The sequence below is a fragment of the Lissotriton helveticus genome, chromosome 11, assembly GCF_964261635.1.
Source record: "Lissotriton helveticus chromosome 11, aLisHel1.1, whole genome shotgun sequence".
Classification (NCBI taxonomy): domain Eukaryota; kingdom Metazoa; phylum Chordata; class Amphibia; order Caudata; family Salamandridae; genus Lissotriton; species Lissotriton helveticus.
In genome coordinates, this window is record NC_136072.1 from 802002378 (window position 1) to 802025585 (window position 23208).

The 23208-nt window shown below is 44.2% G+C and overlaps 1 protein-coding gene across 3 annotated transcripts in view; it reads left to right on the forward strand.

The window, feature by feature from the left end:
- Positions 1-23208, forward strand: part of LOC144791966 (cytosolic purine 5'-nucleotidase-like) — a 409269-nt gene that overhangs the window by 273507 nt on the left and 112554 nt on the right. For all 3 annotated transcript variants that reach the window (XM_078666825.1, XM_078666826.1, XM_078666824.1), the window contains exons 3-4: positions 13425-13542; positions 18595-18690. In XM_078666825.1, the coding sequence (XP_078522951.1) occupies positions 13425-13542; positions 18595-18690 (214 nt within the window). The remainder of the gene's footprint in view (positions 1-13424; positions 13543-18594; positions 18691-23208) is intronic.

Here is a 23208-nt window from a genome sequence, read left to right on the forward strand (position 1 = left end):
AACCGCAACACAATAAAAAAATCCCACTGAAATCTATAAAAATATAGAACATTTTATAAGGAAAAGGTACACCAAAAAAGAGAAAAACTGAATAAGAGGAAACAGAGATATGATTTTTTAAAGAATCAAGCGAAAATGGGTTCCATAATTGCAAAGCGCCAATAGTAGTCAATAATCACAGTAGACTGGGACCTATGCGCAAATTGATGCTGATCACAAAGTAACGTGGGTTGGATCCACCAAGCAGGTTGTCCATTCTAGTGCCTGGAAGCAGGGAAGTTTTAAAAAGTTTCTAAATCTCAATCTAAAAAGGGACTTTATCATTTTTCTGAGGAAAAATGTTTCTCCAGGCAATACAAACCTGAAATTCAATCTGATGCTGTTGATCTGCCAGTAGGATACTTTTCACAGTTGGTCCCTTTGAAGCTATGGAGCAAACGATTTGAAAAACTCCCAAACTTCGTTTGGTGCCCAAACAACTTCAGGAGTATTATTCCAAGGTCCCCAGGACTTCACAGGAGCACTTTGAGTCTCGGTATGTGTTAAGCTGAAGGCAAGAGCAAAGCTCAGTCCAAATCCAGTTGTCACTGGTCAGCTGGGATTCTTCACAGGAATGTCCATGTCAGCTTTTTTATGTTCCTGGAACCACCTAGGGGATCAGCCTTATGATCCCTGGAGATCTTTCTGTCTGTGGATTTCAAGTGGAATAGACTCCATCCTCCACAGGTACTTCTCACTGGTCACAGATTCCAAGTGAAGCAGATTCAATTTACCTGATATCCTTTAAAAGGCCAACCACTGTTCTGATGAAGGTGCCTTTGGTGCCATAATTATGTCTGGCACTAGATAGTGAGTGGGCATTACCTAACCAATGAGGCAAAAGTTCCTGGAGGCAACCCTACTCACGTTTTCAGTTGTTCATTTTTGCGATACTGTAAACAAGCCCGAAATGCCATGTCCCAGGGCAATTTCAAGATGGTGAAAGTCTTCGGCCATATTAAACTTGGACTTTGAGGCTGACAGTGTGATTTGTGAGTGTACTCGGGTAATCCTAGTGTCCTCTCACATCTAACACTAACATCTAACTTGAAGCAGGCAATGTATCCACAACAAACCCAGAGACAGATGTCTAGTAGGACAAAAGCAGGACCCTTCAGCAACCAGCAAAAGGACACGCAAGAATTGTTCTGGCATCCTGTTCTTTTTCCTTTAAGTGCACCTCAAGTGTTACATATCGCTCAACAGAGATGTCAAGCAGGATTTGACAGTGTGGTGTCACAGGATACCCACAGCCCCCTCTCCAAATATTCTATGGAGTTCAGAGAGGTAATTTCTACCCATTCAGGTCAACCTATTGTTTGCTCCTGGGAGGCATTTCAACCTATGTCCCTCCTAATGGCTTGAGCACATGCAGAGTGCTGACATGGGTTATGCGAATTAGTCTTCGGACAGTTCAGGCAGGTAACTTTCAGAAAGTTACTTTTCCTTAAATATTTATAAGAAATCCGACTTCAATATTGAATTGGATTTTAAATAACTATTAATAATAGTGCTTTGATTGTTTTTCTAGATTGTCCCATTCCTGAAACAGTAGTATTAGTATTTTAATCTGTACTCTAGTTTTCTACATAGGACAGCTAGACATTTCACAGTGAAAATAGCTCTAGGGCCTTGTGACTGTAGGGTCACAGTAACATTAACTTTCCTCTTTTTAAAACCATGCACCCTACCTTGTAGGCTAAAATGCGTACAATGGGCGGACATTTCGATTTTAAAAGGAGGTTTTTGTCCTATTAAAAAGGGTTTTTCAACAGATTGCACTGCGGGTTTTACACTGCAGCAGTCAAGCCACAATAATCGACCTGAAGCCATGTTTTCTTTTGACACACCGGTGGAGGGACAATAAGTGCTGCAGACCACATGACATTTAAGTTTTCATGCTATGGATGTAGTTCCCCACCTTATACTATGGCCATAAAGTAAAATACGCCATTCATGATAATCCAATTTATATATGTTTAGTGATCAGAGCACACACACTGGGCACTGGACACCAACGTGCAGAGTCTAAAACCAAGCAATACAAGTCAGTAAAAAATAGGGTGACATGGCAGAACTGGGAATTTTCTCACAACACCTAAATATATTTACCTTTCTGATAATTTCGTTTTTATTTTTTAAGACTTTTTATTAAATAATATATGTAACAATATTGCAAAGATTTAGAAGTTGAGTTAAAACACTTGAAACCATTGCATCCATAATGGAAGTCAGCATGACTTCTTTGGCAAATTTCGATTGGTGGTTGCTGGAGAAGTGATTGATCTAGATTTGACTCAAAATCTAGTCTTTTCATTGATGCCGTTGTTTCTTATCAGGCCGTTGCTTGGCCATGAACTGAAAAGCTTTGCAATACTTGTAATAGACCTGCCATTGGGGTATCAGGAGGATCACCCTAAAAATAGAAATACCGGCTTTTTCTTTTTTCTACTAATTAACCCGTTGAAGGCTAGAACAATGTTTTACCTCAGAGGGTACATCTATGACCTTTTCTAGGATGGCATTAGGAAGAGAATAATTATTGACTTATGCCATTCTTCTTGTGCAAAAAAGCTGCAAAACTTTTGCTTTTCTTTCTGCTAGGCCACACGATTGCCCCCTTTCCTTGTGAAGGCAGAAAGGGCATTTACTGAAGCATTAGAGTGAAGACTCTGTGCAAATGTTTCGACATTTTCCAATTTCCACAAAATATATGCTAGATTAGCCAAATTTGCATTTATTTGCATAAGAGGAAGACATGGATTCATGTATGATTTTTGCCTTTCTTCTCTTGTATGTTAGCCTCTTCTTCCAAAATATAACATGAAGATCACCCCGGACCTTTGTCTTCACCAGAAATGTAAAAGATTCACCCTTGGGTGTTATGTATCTGAGGTCCAAATGCTTGCTGTGTAAGGCTCCGAGTGGAGCTTTGTTCAATTGGCCTGAATATAGAAAAGCAGGTATTAAATCGAATGAAGAGAAATGATCATCCTTCATAGAAGGTTCTGTGGGGGTAGTAAATATTCTGGTGGCACAGAAAAAGAAGTGAAATTGTTGTGACATGTTTATTTTCACTGGCACAGGCTACAGGGTTGTTTAGAATAAAACTTCAATACCTATTAACCTTCAGATGAAACTACAGGTACACAATGAGGAACTTAAACGAGTTCTGATTTGTTCTTCTTTTCTTTCTTTTCTTCTTATACTTCTCTTTATGTTTTGCATGTTGGTTAGGGGGATAAGATCTCCAAAAGCTAGCTTTCATACTGAAATGACTCCAGTGTTTCATTAGGAGCATTGCTCTGGGTCCACTTGAGGTGCATGTTAAGTGATCTGGCAACTGGGTGGGGTGTTTATGGGATTCTTGGTATGTAGGTCTCAGTCAATGGTACCCATGTACCAAAAAACTAGTATAAAGAGGTTAGAAGTATAAAGAGGTTAGAAGAAGGTAAGCTCAACCTCCTAATAAAAGGATTTGGCTAAAGGCCAAACGACCTCCTTAGAGGGTTTGTCACTAGGAATCTCCTTTGTCGCATGGAACTCAAATCCTGTTACGGTTCCGAGTGCGCAACACTCATTTGTGGTATCTTTAAAACTAGGGGGCGTATTATCAACAACTAGAGATATTTATCGCAAATAAACCGTAGCGACTTTTTTTTATCGCCGCGCATCGCCTGATTTTATCGCAGAGATAACGTGCTATTAGCAACTTTTATCTCCAAAGCGATAAAATATCCGGCGATAGCGGCGAAATGCGGGAATATCGCTGAAAATCCAGCGATATTCAGGCATTATCGCTAATAGGGACTTAGCCTGAATATCCACCTTCCATTGGATATACAGGCTAAGAACTGGTCTGAGCAGGCGTTAGTTTTCAGCGATATTCGTGCTTAGCGCGAATTTTCTTGTCGCTACGCCTGCGTTGATAATAGGCGATAGTGATGTTAGCGACTGCTTTCAGTCGCTAACAGGTTGGGTACGCCCACTTTGCATGTCATTAGCGATAAATATCGCTGACATGCAAAGCGGGCCCCAAACCGCTCGCTATCGCCTACAAGCTGTCGCTAACTGCTGTTAGCGACAGCTTGCTAATAGGGCGATAAAATTATAGCCGCTTTGCAGCCGAAAACGGCCGCAAAAGCGGCGATGATCTCATATCGCCCGCCTTGATAATATGCCCCCTGATTCCATTTGAAAAGGCCATCCTGTGCTATAGGACCACAAGTATTTCAACTGGTTGTTCTCTCTACGAGGGGTACTTGCAAGTGTGTGGACACAGGCTGCCCTCCAAATTTGCTGTAGAGAGTCTTGGAATTGTGCAGACACTGAGGACTCATATCATGCCTACTAACATAGGATCTTATCTATATGAAATAGCTTTCATCTCAGTTTTATGTTCCGGGTCTCATTCGGCACCGATTCCTTTCTGGACATCGACAAGAGATGCTTCCTCATTGACCTCAAATGAATTTCAGCACAGAGGACACAGGAACTTATAAGATGTATAAGATGCAAGTTAATCTGACAATAAAAACAAGCCACAAAGAACTGCTTGCTGCATGAGATGCACTTTATAAAACACATGGTGAACGTCATGTGTGGCATAAAGTGCTAAGTTCTTTTTTGTTACTCAATGAAAAACAAGCAAACTCCTGATGCCCACCGTTGGCCGGACTGTATGAGGGTACAGGTTTCCATCTCTTGCACCCACTTGAAGAGACTTCTGGTGGCTCCTCCACTGTAAGAAATGAGGGCCAATTTAGATTTGGAAGGAAGGGTACTCCTTTTCAACATCGACAGAGTACCCTCTCTGCCAAAGCGAAGTTCCACCCACCTCATTTAGAGTTGGGTGGAACCTCAGTATATAGACGGCAGGGACTTCTCTGTCTCCGCAGCCTACATTCACCTCCAACAGAGAAAGAGCTGTCGGAGGTTTGTCCATGTGTTCGCTCGCCCTATTTAGAGTGGCCAAACACATGGGCAGTTTTTAATATTCATCACCACCAAAAAAAACCTGGTGGTGAGGGGCAGTGAAAACAGCACAATTACACCCAGGCCATAGGAGAAAGCTCCCATGGCAAGGAGGTTATTGCTTTTTAAATTTCACAAACAAAATCATGGTTTAGGATTTTGTTTTTGAAAAAAAAAAGTTGAAAGTTTAACGTATGGCTCCGTCATGTGGATGGAACTTTCAATGTGTATACAGGAACCGCCATGAAGGCGGTTCCTGCAAATGCAAGAGATTCCTGCTGGGCCGGTGGACATCTCTAAATGTGGTGGTTGGCATACCATCGCCATGGTCGGAGTAGAGTACTCACCCTGGTGACTGTACTTAATTCATCTGCCAAAGTATAAAGCAGGCCCTGAGTTAATATTTGAGAGGAGTAAGTAGCCACCTCTCATAATAACCACAGTCCTTGTCATGGTGAACAACTAAACTCACTAAATAAACCTGAGCTTAACCCCCTTGTAACCATGGGAAGGAGCAGACAGGCTTAACTCAGAGTCAATTAGTAAAGTTTTCAACCACTATTAGTAAAACAGTAATTAAGTCAAAATGTAAAACAATAAAACTCCTATAATGAATTAGACAAATAGAGTGAAATGTAATAAACAAAATGACACCAAAGTGACAAAATCCAATAAGGGGAGCCAGATGTATGAGTTTTTAAAATTGTAAGTAAAAATAGGTCCAATAAGAACAAGCTGCCAATGATAGTCACAGTAGAACATGACTAGGGCTTTTAATTTTTAAACATTTCCATTTCTAATTATCCATATTTACTTTTTGCTCTTTTTATCTGCATTTAGCCATACTTATTGAACATTTAGACATAAGCATTTACTTACATGTGTAACTGCTTAAAGCTTCATCAGTAAAACATCCCCACTTTTTAAACTCCCCTGCAAGTCAGTCTGCACAGCTATTAACTAGCAGCCACGATTGACGCATCTAAGGTCACTCAAGAGAAGACTTATATTCCACATTTTTTCATAAGTAAAAATGAAAAAATGTGATGGTGGATACATGTTTTTCTGTCTATATTTATCTATAAAAATAAGGTCCTGGTCAAAGATTTTACCTTTTGACTTTAGTCTTTTAAATCCCAATCCACCACAAGAGTACACTTTTGAACCCTCCGGGGTCTCAGGTGAGGCACTTAGAGACTCGCAGGGTGGTCCAATCCAGGTCCAGTAGCCACTAATCAGCTGGGCAGTTGCATGAAAGACCCTTTGTAGCTTGTTGTATCCCTGTATCTTAAACAGGCGATCAACCTCGTGACCCTTGGAGTCAGTTTTTTTGTCCTCACTACAAGAGAGGGAGCCGGGTCTGGTGGCTCAGTGGACTAATGCGTCCATTGCAGGGGCCTGTGTTCGACCTCATGGTCACAGATTCAAATCCCGGTAGGTCCACTCAGTCTTTCATCCATCTGAGGTCGATAAAATGAGTACCATTGAGTTGGGTAACAATGAACATCTGTTATTCAGCACCAGGAGACCTCTGGGTGAACATGCACTTTACAAATACACATGTTATGTTATGTAGGGAGCCTATCCAGTTTCCAGGGCTCACTCCAGGTTGCACACAGCAGGTTCAGTCCTCGACTGATCTTCCTCAGGTCCAGGAGTGTTCTAAAGTGGATGCCTGGAGATGGCACATGTATGCCTGGCATGAGCTAGTGGGTGGACACCCTATCCAAAGGGTAAAGGTTCCCGGGGCTAACCCTACTCACTTTGAGCATTTTCAAGATGGCTAAAGTCTTTAGCCACACTAAACTTTGGCTCTGGAGGCTAGGGGTGTTTATGGGAAGTGTACTCTAGTAATCCTAGTGTCCTCTCCCATCCTAATACTAACATCCAGTTGTAGACTGTGCCTGTAATCACAACAACCTCAAAGATAGACATCTAATATTACAAAGCTTAGCTTTCAGCAACCAGACAGTAAATACATATACATTGTTTTGCCGTTCTGTTTCCCTCTTTTTAAGTGGGCCCTATATGTTTTATGTAAACACATCAGACCTGTCAAGACAGGCTGTGACACTGTAATGTCAAAATAGGTCCACTGTGATTGGGGTCTGACTGGCTGGGAAGGCAACAGAATGGTGCAGTGCTGGGTGTCACCTACATATGCTTGTGACAGGGTAGACCTCTTGAAAGTTTTTCCAAGTGCCTGGGCCAGCTCACAGGCCATCTTGTCAACACTACACCTACCCACACTCAGTGCCCTTTGTCCCTTTCCTGGGAGCAAGTTCTCTCCTTATTGACGTCTGCTGAAATGCAAACTACTGGCTGGCAGAAGAACACAATAGAGATGTAGCTTTCAGGGGCTTCAGACAGGGCAGTGGTAACTTTCTAAAAGTCACTTTTCAGTTAAATCTGGGGGGGGGGGGGTTGGAGGTTCCGCCGAGCTCTTTGCCGGAGCCGGTTTTCGGCCGATTTTGGTACGGCTCTATAACAAGAACGGCTCCTAAGGGCCCAAAACCGGCCCCCACCCGTGCGGCACACCGGGGATTGCCCGGTGCCTGCTATGGCCAGTCCGGGCCTGATTAGTGGTGAATTATAAATAGTTAAAAGGAGGGCCTCAGGCCTGTCAAAAGGGGATACTTTGATGGGTTGAAAACGCAGTTTAAAACTTCACAGCCGACTACTGCTGACAGGCCTGCGTCCTATTTGCACTTTTAATGCAGTGGGTGAAACAATGAGGGCTGTAGCCCACTGGTGACATTTAACTTACCTCCCTGGGTACACTTTGGGAACCATATACTAGGGACTTTTAGGTTAGTTAAATATGCCATTTAGAGTATGCCAATTCCCCCACATTGAAAGGAGGAACACTTTACCACTGGTGAGCAGGGGTAGAGTGCAGAGAGTTCTAAATCCGGCAGAAATAGAATTGAGAATTAAAGGCAAAAGGAAATCGGGGTGACCTTACAGAAAGGGAAAATTTCCAAAGTCACGTTAGTGGTTTCAGTCGCAGGCAATACGGAGTAAACGGCCGAGCGATTCTATGACTGCATGACTCAGGTAGATCAGTGGATGCAGCTAAACTGCCTGAAGTTGAACGGTGATAAAACCGAGGTTATGCTTTTGGGATCAAAGACAGACTTTTGGTCTCCCACTTGGTGGCCGGCCAGTTTGGGCGACTGCCCAAAACCAGTGGGCAAGGTTAAAAATCTAGGAGTCACAGTTGATAACAAACTGACTTTTGACGCCCAGATAACCAAGCCCAACATCTCTCAAAACTCCAGCGCCTACAGAATGCTGCTGCAAGGCTGGTCCTCGACATCCCCAGATCTGAGCCAGTTGGACATAGATTGAGAGCCCTCCATTGGCTACCTATGGAAAAAAGGATTATGTTCAAATTATTGTGCCTGGCCTTTAAATCCTTGCATGGGGCAGGACCACAGTTCTTGAGATCACACCTGAAATGTTATGTGCCGTCCAGAAGTTTGAGATAAACCCACACAAAACTTCTACAAGTCCCTAGGTTTAAGCAGGTGAGGTGGGGAGGGAGAAGCTTTTTGTTGCAGACTGCCAAACACTGGAATCTCCTCCCGATTGCGATAAAAAGCAGTCCTTCTCTTTCGCTTTTCAGAAAAGCCGTAAAAACTTGGCTTTTCACCTGTTAAGGTAGCACACTGCTCTTTCCCAGGAATCCTCTGGGCATCAGCCTCAGCGCCAAGACGCCTTCGGGCAATCGCGCGCTTTATACATTCCTAATCAAGTCAAGTTTATCCAGACACCATGCTCCCTAAATTCGGTATGTTAGTTATGTTATGTTACAAGTTGTATATAAAGCGCACGTACACCCAGGGGTTTCATGGCGCTGTTTGGGACATATCAAGAACAGAGGGAGCCTATACATGCGCACTTATAAACAACCGCATTTTTTGCGATTTCCTGAATTTAAGTAAATCTGTACAGGAACGGATCACCAGAGGAAATGAATTCCAGAGTCTAGTGGCCAGGTATGCAAACCGTCGTCCACCTTGTCGTTTCTGTTTACAGGCAGGAGTGGTCAGAAACTGAAGATACATTGAGCGGATGTTGCGGGAAGGAATATACCTATTTATAAGAGTATTGATAAATATAGGGCTCTTGCCGTACAATGATTTAAGGACCAGACATCCCGTCTCAAATTCTGTCCTTTGGGGTATCAGGAGCCAGTGTAGTTTTTTCAACAGTGCTCTGGCCGATTGCCATCTAGGTTGTTGATGGATCAACCTGGCCGCCTGATTCTGGACCATTTGAAGCCTCCTAATAAGAAAGAGAGGCAGCCCTAGGTAGATTGAATTAGCATAGTCCAGGTGCGATAATACCAATGCCATCGTCACCTGTACTAATGCTTCATGGGTAAGCATGCAGCTGATTTTCCTAATCTTTCGTAGTTAATGGAAGCATTTGGAGACCACTGAACCTACTTGGTTTTTTAATGATAAGTCATTATCTATAATGACCCCAAGGCTCTTTACTGAGGTAGATGGTACTGGTGGGGAGCCTAGATCCGTCAGCCAGTACTGTTGCCTGTCAGTAGTAATTCCGTCTTACTAGGGTTAAGCTTTAGATGATTTTGATCCATCCATTGACGAATGAATAGCATGGTGGTTTGGAATTCAACCACTGACTTAGGCGAATTATCGATAGTAAAGGTTAGCTGGAGATCGTCGGCGTAGTTGAAAGTTGTCACGTTCATTTCCTTCAGTGTTCGAATCAGAGAGAGAAGGTATAGATTAAACAGATGGGGTGAAAGCGAGGAACCTTGTGAAACCCCACGTGATGTAGTTAGCTTGGGGGCTGTGAATTTGGCCAGTCGTACAGATTGAGTGCGGATTATCATATTAACTCTTGAGTGGACGTTGTGCATAGAAGATCTGATGGCTCCATGTGAAACTGCTGCACCTATTCCCTGGTATTCAACACCTCTATGAGGCGAGCAAGGGTGGAATGCACATTCTGACAAGTTCAGCTTCTTTCAAAGTCAAATGTATGTAGCAGGCTCCTACACCACCCCAGCCGGCCCCTACCTCAACCAGGAAGCAACAGGCCCTTTCCCTTCTCAGAAGGTCTCTTTCTCTTAATGAGGTGGGTGCTATGTAGGCCTGGGTGGAGTTCGTGGAGTTCTAATATGTGGAACTCTGCGAAGTGCCATAAAAACTGCTGCGCTCCGTGGAGTTCTGCCAGTGGTGGAGCATGTTAAGTCGCACTGCTTCCACTGATTTTTAGTGCCTGGAGTGTGTTCCACGCTATAAAATCAGCGTGAATGGCACTACGCGTCATGCCAGAGTGCGCTGCTGCTTTCTGCCTCTCAAGTAGACTTTCTACTTGAGCTGCAGCTTCCTCAACACAAGTGGAAAATTTCACAACGAGAGCGGTCGCAACCTGCTTCGACCGCCCTCGTTGAGAAATCTCACCGGAAGGAGGTCTATCGCATGATTTTTTTCTCATGAGCTCTCGGCAACTTAACATCGGCGAGCCACTCAAGAGAAAAAACTCTGCTCTGTGTCACATTGTGGAGGTTTGCAGGGCTCCGTGTAGAGCCTGGAGTGGACAAAACTCTACAAACTCTGCTGATGGAGCAGAATTCTTCACCCAACCCATTTGCTATGAGGAAAGCCCGGGGGATACTGGAACATGAGTTTTAATTACTTACTTGAAGCTTGTTATAGATACATTATGAGGATGGTTATGAGGGTGTCATAAAGATGATTGAGAATTTTCAGTTTGACTTGCAGGGGCAATTTCAAGTTCATTGTTGGGATGATTGATTCTTAATTTTGGAGCACAATATCTGATAGAGACTACTAGCCGCAGATTCCTTCACGTAGAATTATCCCCAGGCGTGAGACTGGATCCGGAATGCTTTTTGCCACAGCAACCCTGCGCGCCAGGAGCGAGACAACATTACGTGGCTTCGCGTAGGCATCGTCCGCGCATGTGACATAAGCAGGGTCACATAAGACCCGCCACTACGGCCCCTACGTCAGTTTTTTCCTTTTCCGCGTGCAACGCGGATCCAGTACTTGCTTGTTTCGGGCCTCTTTTTTTCCTCCATCCCCACCTCAGTCCGGTTGATTCTGGGCCTTCTTAGGCCGCTTATTGGATTGTGGAATGCGTTTTCCGGCCATTGAATCCTTCTTGGGGGCCTTGGCGTTGTTGGCTGCTGGATGGCCTTTTTGTTGATCATATGTATGTGTTAGAATTGTTGCGCAGCTTTGGCCCTGAGATTAGGCCTTCTGCCTGCTTGGGCTGCTTGTCAAGCCTTTCGCGGGGTGTCTTTTTTCCCCGTGGCTCTTTTGTTTGTTCCTCTGCTGTGGAAGTTCTTCCAAAGAGGGTTTCCATATTTTAGGACTTATCGCACCCTAGGTGGGATAGTGGTAGCAATCATATGGCTTGCGCTCTGCTGGGGGTTCCGGTCGCCTCTGGGTGCCTGTTCTCCGTGGCGTTGCTGTAGGTTGCTTTGCTTCCTGAGGTCGTGTGCGCGGCCACCGGTGGTGGTGTGCCCGGGCATCTCCTCCTCTCCCTGCTCCTGCCCTGAGGTCTGGGATGATCCTGTGTTCTCCCCTGCCTGGCGCTGCCTGCTTGGCCTCGGGCTGCTCTTCTTGCTTTTGGCGGCTTTGACTGCCGGCGCTGTTCTGGCTGGCAGGTTGCTCTCCATCTGGAGAGGGGGATTGCCTTCTTTTCCCTCGTTTCCTTGGGTCCTCTGGGCTTCATCTTCCGCTCTTCCTGTCTTGGCATGGGGCAGCAGCTGGGTTTCCTTGGGGGGAGTGTGTGCTTCAGCCTCTCCGACCTTGCCCTTGGTTCTTCTCCTTCTTCTCCCTCCTACGTCCTCTGGTGTCGGTGGAGTTCTGATTGTGAGGGTTCCCCTTGCCTGGCAGGGACAAGGTTCTACCTGGTCCGCAGATCTGGTCCCCTGTGGGGCCCTCGTTCTGTCATGGCTGGTGGGGTCCTTTCGCAGACCCTCCTTCCCCGTGGGTATTGCTAGGCTATCTATTCTATGTGAAGGAATCTGCGGCTAGTAGTCTCTATCAGATGTATGAGTTACTTACCTTCGGTAACGATGTATCTAGTAGAGACGATTCTAGCCGCAGATTCCTTCATGCCCACCCTTCCACCCCTATTCTGCGAGGACTCTTGGGTTGGTCTTCGGTACTTGCCTCCCAGTGGGGGGCTGTGTCTCCTGTGAGTGCCTTCTTGTTCTTGACGGGTGACTCTGTCTGAGGGTGGTTTATTACTCCTTGGTTCTTTGGAGGATGGGGTTCTGGTGCTCTGGTACCCTGCTGCTCTGGCTACTCCGGGGTTTTGGGGGGATTGCTTTCTATCCCTGTCCTCCCCTCCCTTCCTTCCGTTGCTATCCCCTGCTAAAGGGTCATCTGTTCATGTTCTGCCTTTGTCCCTTGTGAGTGGTTGCCCTTCTGTTGGGATGGCTTGGATGTTTGTTGTCCCTGTCTGTGTTGGGACTGTTCCCCTTCCTTGCTCAGGTTCGGGGTGGTGGGTTCCTACATGTACCATGTCCTTAAGCATGTTCCTTGCCTCCAGGACACAGGGGTGGGAGGTTGTCTATGTGCTGGCAGGGTGGTGGCGCAGGGCTCTGCTTCTTCTTCTGCTTCTTCTTCTTCCCTGCCTTGGGTTCTGCGGTGTGACACTACTGTGGTGGTGTTGTTAGTCACCGTTTCTTTCCACATTTTCTGCTTTTTGCACACTGTTCCCATGCTTCCACAGTTTTTTGTCTGATGGTTCCGCTTTGTGGTGCGGAAAAGTTCTCCGAAGAAAACTGACGTAGGCGCGCTGGGGCAGGTCTTATGTGAACTCGCTGACATCTCGTGCGCAGACGACGCCTGGGCGGGGTCGCGTCCCGCCCCTGGCGCGCAGGGATGCTGTGGCAAAAGGTTTTCCGGATCCAGTCTCATGCATGAGGATAATTCTACGTGAAGGAATCTGCAGCTAGAATCATCTGTACCAGATACATCGTTACCAAAGGTAAGTAACTCGTACATTATGCCAATGAGTTGAAATTGTGAACTGTGATTGAGCCATTTCCAAACTAAATGTCAGGAAGTCTTCAATTAGATTGTGGAAACAAATTCAAATAGATTTTAGGATTGTTTCCATTATGACAGTGGGTCATTTTCAAACATCCTGTGGGGTCAGTTTTAAGATTAGTTTGGAAATATTTCCATTTAGTGAAATAACCTTCAAACATCAGCTACGTTGAATGGCTTGAAGGTGCGTGCAGGCTTTTAAAAAAGGCATAACCTACCAGAACTCCCAAGTATTTCAACTAGGATGGAAAGAAAAGGTTTTGTCTCAACATACAAAAGTATTTCAAGTGTTTGCCCCTGTGTAATGTGGATGTTCATCATCTCCCTTACTTCTCGTAGTGTACAAGTCTCCAGAATACGATGAGTTGGGGTTTTATCTGCTGTTGGACCGACTCGTGTCCATTGGATACCCCCACGAGATCATTGAGTACAAGTACGACCCAACATTCCCAACCAGGTAAGAATATACAGACTTTTGCAACATATGTTCCAGTCGTTATTGTGATAAATCCATAATCTGCTGCTCTGTAAAATTCATCATCAACCTAGTTCATCATACTGCTGAACTGAAAATTTATCACAGGCAAAAAAAAAAACTTATAGTATGACTTTATCAAAACGGGCACCACAGATTCCCTGCACCCACAGAATAGGTGCACTTGCCTGTGTATCCTCACCAATCTTCTGCCGAGCCAATGGTCATCTGTCTTTGACGCACAACATGGGATGCTTGGTGCCATGTCAGGATGTCATGTGAGTCAAACAGACATAAAACCTTATTACATCCACCTAGCAGAGTTACAAGCTATGCTGTAGAAAGATGTGAGAATATTGAAAAAAGGTGCACCTCCCCCCCAGAGTATCGAGGTAGGAATCTCAATGGCAGGAAATGTAGCTGACTCAATATTAAAAGCCATAATATCGAAAGGTAAGTAAGTATAGATATCCTACACCTAACTCTGCACATAAGTCCCTTGAGGCTGATATATAGGTAGTAGGTAACCTGACCCAATGGGTGCAATATATTGGTCTGTGAGGGACCCTTGATGGGCAAGAAATTGCCCAAATATGTTTTTTTACCAATGCGCGGATCCGCAACTCTATTATGGTGCTTAGCGCGGCCCAATGTGAATCTGCAATGGCTCCATGGATCCAGCACCCAATGAAGAAAAGTACACCCACTCACAAACCCACTTACACACTCTCCATTATACCTCCACACTCCCACTGATACACCCACTCATATACCCATACAGGCACTCACCTACCCACTCACAAACTCATACAACGACTCACACACCCACTCACTGACCTATACAGCCACTTACACACCCACTCACAGACCCACACAGCCACTGACACACCCAGTCACACATACACACTACCACTCACACAATCATTCACAGACCCATACAGTCACTCACACACACCCTTACTGACCCATGCATCCAGTCACACACCCACTCACAGACCCAACAAACCACTCACACACTCATGTATACATCCATACAGCAACTCACACTCCCAATCACTGCCCCACACAGCCACAGAAACACTCACACACCCATACAGCCATTCACACACACACTCACAGACCCACACACCCACTCACACACCCATTCATAGACCCATACAGCCGCTCATACAACCATTCGCACAACCACTTAACCAATCACATACCCACTCACAGACCCATACAATCACTTACACACCCATATGCAGGGGGGTGGGTTCGCTGCATGCAGGGGGGGTTGGCCACAGGGCCTGGCCACAGAGCCTGGCCACAGGCAAGGCCATCCGGCTAACCCCCTGCTGCGCTATCCCGAAGGCTGTGTGCGATGGCTGCTGGATTAACGTATGGTAAATAAATATTACTTTACATTAAAATAACCTAGACATTAACTGAAAAAACAAAGGTTACAGGGACATTATAGTTAAGTTCAGATTTTACACCCACAAAACCATAGAAATTCAACAGTTAGAGTTATCTCAAGTAACTTTAACTTGTGCTCTAAGGTATGTATACCTCGCACCCTCACCATGCACTGCTAATTTCCCCACATATTACATCACTCAAAACATCTTCTACCCAACATTGATAATATCAGTGCAACATTATTGATGAGAAACTGTGCATTGCGAGGCACGAGTTATAGTTATACCTTAAGGCACAAGTTATAGTTATTTCAGATAACTGTAACTATAACTGCTGAATTTCTATGGTTGTGTGTGCTTAAAATCTGAACCTAACTATAATGTCCCTGTAACCTTTGCTTTTTTAGTGAATATATACATATATGTGTGTGTGTGCATATGTGTATATATATATATATATATATATATATATATAAATACGTGTGTGTGGGTGGGTGTATATATATATATATATGTATATATGTATATATATATATATATATATATATATATATATATATATATATGGTGCAAATATGTAGAGTAAGAAGCGTAAATCTATACTTCGTCTATATGTATTTACCTTACAACCTTTCAATATTTTGTCCCTCCATATTCTGTCCACCATATTAGTGTATTGCATTATTCCTAACCTCGGTATTCCATAGTGCAAAACAAATGCACTGTTGCAATGTATGAATGTCCTTTTCCAGGGTTAGGCCCAGAAATAGGTGTTGGAATTCAAAGGCAGCAACACAGGACCCTATCACACCTAGGCTCCAGATATAGCAACGCATCAATGGAAATAAATATATACTATACCATATAACTTCACAAGCTACCAAAAAGATAAACTTTGATAAGAAAGCGTTCAACTTTGTCACGATTATAACAAAGAAAAGGATTAAGGGAGGAAAAGTAAAGAAAATGTGCATAACCTTAAAACATAAACAAGAAGTGATGGCAGTCACGTCACATCCTGTCTTCATAATGAGTGTAGAAAATACCATGTCCATTCAATTGAATACAATATATCATAACTAACAAATGTATGTGTATAAATATTCTAATATCGACTATTTATTTATATAGTATACGATCAAACTGAATTTCTTCTTGCGCTGAATAAAAGGCCTGAATTGCTAGCCAGCTCAATAGCACGAAATTTATCAATGTCTGAAGAATTAATTATTACCAATTGTTGCGAGGATTCAAATTTCTGCAAAGCAGATTACATGCTGACGTTTGATGCTGACACATAACCGAGCTATTTGCAGCATCAGAACTATGACCCGCAAGGTATCAATCGATCTCTGTAACACATACCTGAACCTACTGCACCTGTGACTTGCAAGTTACATTTTCTGTGCAGAAGGCTCACTAGTGAAATACCCAAAGGCACTGTGAACTGAGGTGGTCTGGGGACATGGGCAACTGGGGGTGATGACTGCTTGCCCGGGGCCCTGATGGGTTCTAAGGACTGGGAGTGGGCTCTGGGGTCTAGTGGACAGTGTCATGGGGACTTTGTGGTCCGCAGACGATGGATAGAGGACAGCAAAGTGCTCATCATGGGGGTCTGGGGCTTTTGCAGACCGGCTAAAAGTCTCTCGGGTGACTAAGGTCCATCTTTATGGAGGTCCATATTTTGGCCAGCACAAATTGTATCAGAAGAAATACTGACTCAGCTGTACTCTCTGTGGGAGGAAAAAAATAGGAATGGTAATGGTAGTAGTCCCTATGTGTTCTAGACAATAGAACTTGGACAACAGACAGCTAAAGTTCATACTTGCCAACAGCCTCGATTGAGACAGGAAATTTCCGAATGTCACAAGTAGTTTTATTTTAGCTGTCTCCCACCTAAAATTGCCTTTGCGTCACTGTCTGTCAAGCGGGAAACAAACGCCCCCAGATCTTTTTTTTTTAATCTCCCTTTTTTCTAATTTTAAAATGATGGCATGTATGAAGTCTGTCTGTACTCAATGTCTAAAAATGAAGCTAAACCCCGTTTGTTTTTGTTTAATCAGCCAAAATGACCATGATTTTGTTTAGGAAAGTTCAAATTAAACTGGTTTTTAATTTGTACAAATACGTTATTCACTACATGTGCACTCTTCATGTTTTCTTTCAACTAGCAAGTGAATCCACAGTTTGTTGTTTTAAGGCACAGATCAGTGAGTTATTTTTTTTAACTTATTTTCCCTGTATTAGTCGGGCCACTTTACCTGTTGCGAATGGGTTAGTATATCACCTGAACTCTGGAACGCGAACACATTCTGAATTACACATTTGTCATCTTAGGCAGCTGTGTTCTCAGTTCTTCTATGCAGGGAAGTACAAAACAATACTGTTTTATCTCTCGAGAGCTAAATGTCCTTTTCTGTGGCCTAAAGGAGTTTGCTGCTTGCTCAATGTTCTAATTACATTACTTTAAAACATGCTCAGTTTTTATTACCTTTCTATGTGTTATTTTTAAAACACACAGAGGCATTTTCTTATAAACAATGAACCTTTATTATGTGATGTCTTATGTGACTGTGGTTATTTTAACACTGAAAATGAAAAAAATAACATTTTCCATTTCAAACTAACTCTACACCTCTCTGTCTTTCTCTTCTGCTAAGTCTCATGTCTTCAGGGACCAGTCATGTAGCAGAACAATCAGTTAACCTCTTTAACCATGTAAATTAATACTTTTTATGTAATTTATTTTGAATGGAGTCAATTATAAGACACTCAGTCATACAGATTGTAGAAAGAGCAATTTTAGATACGTACTAAAAACTATGGTTCAAATAAAAAAAATTCAAAAGTTTCTGAAAGTGCAGATTGCTAAAATCTACCATATTCATAACTGGGTTTAAGGGGCACCTTGGGTCCCTGGTGCTCGTTGGGAAACAGCAAATGCCACGACAGTCGAACAGCACGTTGCTTTTGCAACGCTGGTGGAACAACAAATGCATCTGAACCATGCATGCATTCCATTTAGAGTGCAAGTCGTTACAACGACGTGTTAGGTAAAGTGGTGTTGGGCTTTAAAGTACAATGCTTTCCCTACTGCACAGACTGGAGTTGGAATAGTAAATCATACTATTCCAAAATCCAGTACCCCCTAAGGGAAGTCATTGTAACTGGAATGCGTGATTCAGACTCATTCATTGTTCCGCCATCGTTGTTAAGGAATGAGTGGGAAAGGAACACGTGGTGGTGTCATACAACCATTGGATTGTGCAGTGAGAAAGGGTCTGGGAGTTTTTGATCATTCACTTGAAGCATGGGCACATGGGGATGACTATTGGCAGGCCACGCAGAGCACCAAAACTAGTAAATATGTTCATTATCAGAAATTTGTGAACATTGATCCTACGTGTTACATCAGACATTTGCAAGCTTTGCACTCCCCTTAAACAAACCAGTGCTAGCAGGTTCACGAGGGCGACTGAGGCAAGGGCAAATGACTCCATGCTGGACTTTGGCAGATAATCAGTGCTGGACCAAGGCCAACATTCCCAAGCTAAGGATGCTTCTTGGTACTAGTCTATCAACATTCCCTGGAAGTTTGGCTCTTTTGACACTTGCCTGTCTGCTCTCTTCCCAGAGGCCTGGTGTTCGATGCCCACTACGGCAACCTGCTGAAGGTGGACTCCCACGGGAACCTGCTGGTCTGCACCCACGGCTTCCAGTTCCTTAAAGGGTAAGTCACAGTCCAGTGTTTTCCAATTACTATGCGAAAAACTTGCACGTCGCCGAAGCATTATAAGGAATTTGAGAGGCTTGTGTGCTGCTCATAACAATTCCAGCTGTTGATTCACAGGTCTGCCATGCTGCTGTTGCTTGTTTTTATACATCTAACTGTAATGTATTTTGAATGTTGATTATGCAGTTACTCACAGTCTACAGCTGTGTTTTATGTTCTTGCCAGCACAGATCTTAAGTTATGCTAGCCTTCATAAATAATAGTTTCAGGCTACACTGTGTGTGGTACAGGGAAGTAACATTCTCTGTACACCTTCCACTGTAGTGCCTCTCTGTTTTCCCTCTGGTTCGCTCATTCTCTTGTAGGAGCACTCATGTTTCGATCGACCCAGCTTTCGACCATCCATAAGGCCTGCACTTGCACCTTAAGCTGACATAGGTCCACCTCATACTCCTGTGTGAGGGAACCATCTCATCCCCCATCCTCTTCCCATGCCCACACAAGGCTTATCATCATTTACTCAAATAGATCTGCCTCTCATACTCCTGTATGTCACTTCCCCATCTCTGTCAGGCCTGCCTCTCTGAGCTCGCCTTGTCTCTCTCATCTGGCTACTGACTTATGTTAACCCGGTGTAATATGGTATTTTCATCTGAGTTTGCACCACAAATACTCTGTTGATCTTGGAAGGGGTGGAGAGCATTCTATGTACCTGTGTTGCAGTGCATCATTCTTACAATATGGAAACACCATAACCTGAAGGTGCCAGATTCCAAGGAAGAGACACAATACTAATGTAAGATAGCTTGGGTACAAAACAAGTGGGAACTGATCCTTTATTACTAGAGGACGAATAGCGATTATTGGGCACAAGCCCCTCTACTTACATTAGCTGATTACACCTGCCCTGGGTACTGACCACTTCAAGCCATGTCTTGGTCCTAGTTTGGTCCCAGCTAGCTGAGCAATGTCACACTGACTTGGTTGTGTTCATCCTACACAGTGGCGTAGAGTGGACGGCCAGCGCCTGGGGCAAGGCAAGTGTCCTTCTGTAGTGTAGTTCCTATATTCCCAATAGGCTATGCGCATTGGGATAATATAAACAGCAGTGTAGACGTAGGACTGAGTTCGACTAGGTCTCTACTGACTATATTAGACTTAATTAGTTTTGCCAGCTAGCTCAGAGGTCACTAGAAACTTTCTCGAATGTTCAGGAAAGAGTTAACCCTCCTGATTTAGACATGAAAGGATTAGTTTCTGACAACCGCATAAACATGACAACTTTGCTCCCTCAGAATAAAGAGTATATCTCTAGAGTTGTGTGAAAACAATAGACGGTTATTTCACTCAGTCAATCGTGCCTACTTAGTTTCACCAGAGTGCAGAGAAATAGAGAGACGGGCGTTTTCAATAAAAGGTGTTATTTATTGAGCAGTCTTCTTTCTCATGCAAGAGAAATGAATTGCCACAATTGCAATACTTATCATGAAGTAAAGTACGTACAGTAAAAGTAGTATTATGAAATAATACTGTAAAAGCATTGATATGGTTTCTTAGCCATATGATACTTTAAAATGGATAAAATATATACATACATAAAAACATTGACTAACGTACTCAACTGGTGCTTCTAAGATACGCCTACCCCGGTGTACCTGACCTAAGCCTAATACGTGGGAAGGAGTAAGTAAGTTGCAGTTTAAGTTAAGCTGGTTTTTGCCAAGGAATCTGAATCAAGAATTCTCTTAAGGGTTTAGTCAGCTCCGTACCTTGGTAATAGAATGTAGGAGGTCTTGTATCTCTCTCTCAGGACTCGATCTCCCAGAAACCCGCAAGGGTGACTGGAAACACCGGAGCTGGAATTTTCTCGGCTGGAGAAAAAGACAGCGTCTTTCTCAGTGCGTCAAAAGGGAGGGGCGGCTTCCTTCGGCTCTCGCATCAGCTGGGCTTCGGGTAAGTAGATAGCCGCTCTGCTCCAAACCACCGTGTGTTTGCTTAAGGCAACGTTGGTATATTTATACCTGAAAGGTATTTGACGTAAGGTTGGACATAAGACGTCACTAAGAACTAACAGTTCTTTCTGGACTCTAGGAGTTCTTGTGCAAATCAAAACAAGAGCAGGGGGATTTCCCGGGCTGCTGGAGGCTTGGTTTGTTTAAAGAACGCGTTGTACTTTCTAGGAGTCTAGGGGAGTAGCCTTGCCGTATTTGGACTGCATGGGCTATTACTAAATATGGATATGATTCTTATGCCTTTATAAGGATATTATTTATAATAACCACATAAGGGCATAAATCGGGAATATCGAATTAGGGTCCTAGATAGAAACACAACACTTCCACTTTTCTTTTTTAATTTTGTGCCCCTAAAAATGCCCCTGTACCCCTAAGAATTTTGCACCTGGGGCAACCACCCCTGTGACCCCGCCCATGCTACACCACTGATCCTACACATTATCCCGGGCTCACAGATAGTAGCCAGTTTGTTGCCAACACTTGCCACTAATGGCCAGAAGCAAGGTGACGTTTGACCTCTTGTCCTCTGAAAACTGCCTTGTCCTCTGATACTGTTCCTTCCAGAACTTCCCTTGAACTCTGGTCTTCCAACTTCTACCTTCTGTGGTCATACCTGCATCACTACAATCACTATTAATCTCTTTCTGCACATACAAAATTGCAAAACGGCCAAGCTGGCATGGCAGTAGCCACATAACTTTGGGTTGCAGGATGTAGGTTGTACTGGTGTACAACTGTAGGGCACAACAAACGGGACTTGACCACAAAAAGGTCCCTGGCAATTAGCTGTAGCCCAGGTTGTGTTCTTCAGGTTGTGTCTCTTTTCCTGCAAAACTGTGTGATCTCTACTCATGCAGACGAAGGCAAGTCCTCCTCAAAGGAGGGAGAAGGCTGCAGACTGCAATCCCGTTCTAGTACTTGAAATAGAAAAATAGAAGTGCCGGTACTCACCAAATTGATTGGTATGGGTCCTGAGGGTCTGGTAGGGGCATGTCTGGGGGCGTTAACACTAGCAGCTTTTTTTTATTCAGTGCTAAGGTGCCCTAGTGTCCTTCAGCCAGGTTCCTTCACATGTGCAGAGCGTAATTGATGTTTTTAGCAGTTTTATGTAGTGCGAACTTGGCCAGAGGGATTAAAGCTTTTTACATGAGAAGCACAAGTTTTACATGAAAACATACTTTTTTTGTTATTTTATAGCACGGGGTGATTGCCCAGAATAACAGGCTGTTGAGCGGAAGCTGGGATTTCAACTCCCCGTGCCATAAATACAAAATAAAGTATGCTTTTGAGTAGAACTCGCACTTCTTACCTAAAGTGCTTTAATACCCTCTGCCAAGTATGCACTATATATAACTGCAAAAAGTACCAGTTATGCACTGTACACATGAGCCGAATTTGGCCGAAAGGCGTTGGTACCTCTGACAGACAATGGCGAGTGTATTCCAGCACTGCAGCCATACATTCTAACTAACAGCGGGAGCTCCTCCGCTTAGGCGGAGGAGCGTCGCCCCACAGGAAAAATAAAATGATAACACATTGTTATTATAATTTTATTTTTCTGAAGGTGTAGGGCGGGGCTGCCCACAAGGCGGGAATGTCCGTAGCGGGCACCAGTAGTTTTTCCCAGTGGGCCGCCTGGGTGGGGGCCCGGTTTTGGAACCTAGGGCCGTTTTTGCTACCGGGGGTCGGCAATATTGGCCCCCTGTAACAAAATCGGCCAGACTGGGAACAGAAACCAGCCCTAGCAAACAGCTCGGCCTCACCCCTCCTCCTCTCCCAGGGGGTCGGCCGACCAGTTTGCCAGGGCTGGTTTCTGTTCCCAGTCCAGCCCTGGCTGCCCATCAGAGCAGGGGGAAGAGTGGTGAGCACTTTCTAGGTGCGTAAGACGGGTTGGCTTGCGGTCTTGGGCCAGCAAAACAGTTATGCGCACTTACCATATTCTCAGCCCGGCTGTATTGCACAGCCTGGATGGAGAACATGCACAGGCTCCCAATGCCTATCTGAGTGCCGAGCCACATTGCTCAGACCAATCGCAACGCTGCTGTCATGCTGGTGACAGCAGCGTCGTGATTGACTAGGGGAGTCTCCTTTTTGCTTCCTGTGTCGACCAAAGAGGATGAAGGAGAAGCGGCGGCTGGCAGGTAAGTGAATTTTTCTTTTTTTCTTAATTCCCCCGCTGCACCACTACTGCCCTGTAGCAGCCGCCACTGCCGACATCGCAAAAGTTTCAATGTGGGGATCTCTGTCCGTCAGGCCGCATCTCCTTGCTGTCCTGTCTCACTGTCGGTTAGAGTGTGAGGCAGCAGCAGCAGTAACTTAGTGCTGGAATACACTCGCTGTTGACTGTCGGCGCTCCTCACAGACAGGCTCCCTCTGAAGGTACTCATCAGCACCTGCGCTGTACTCTCTTGATACAAGGAAAAGTTCCGGTACTCTAGTAGAGAAAACTGAGATGTGGCAGTACTCTATACCAGTGAGTACCAGCCCATGTAAAGCACTG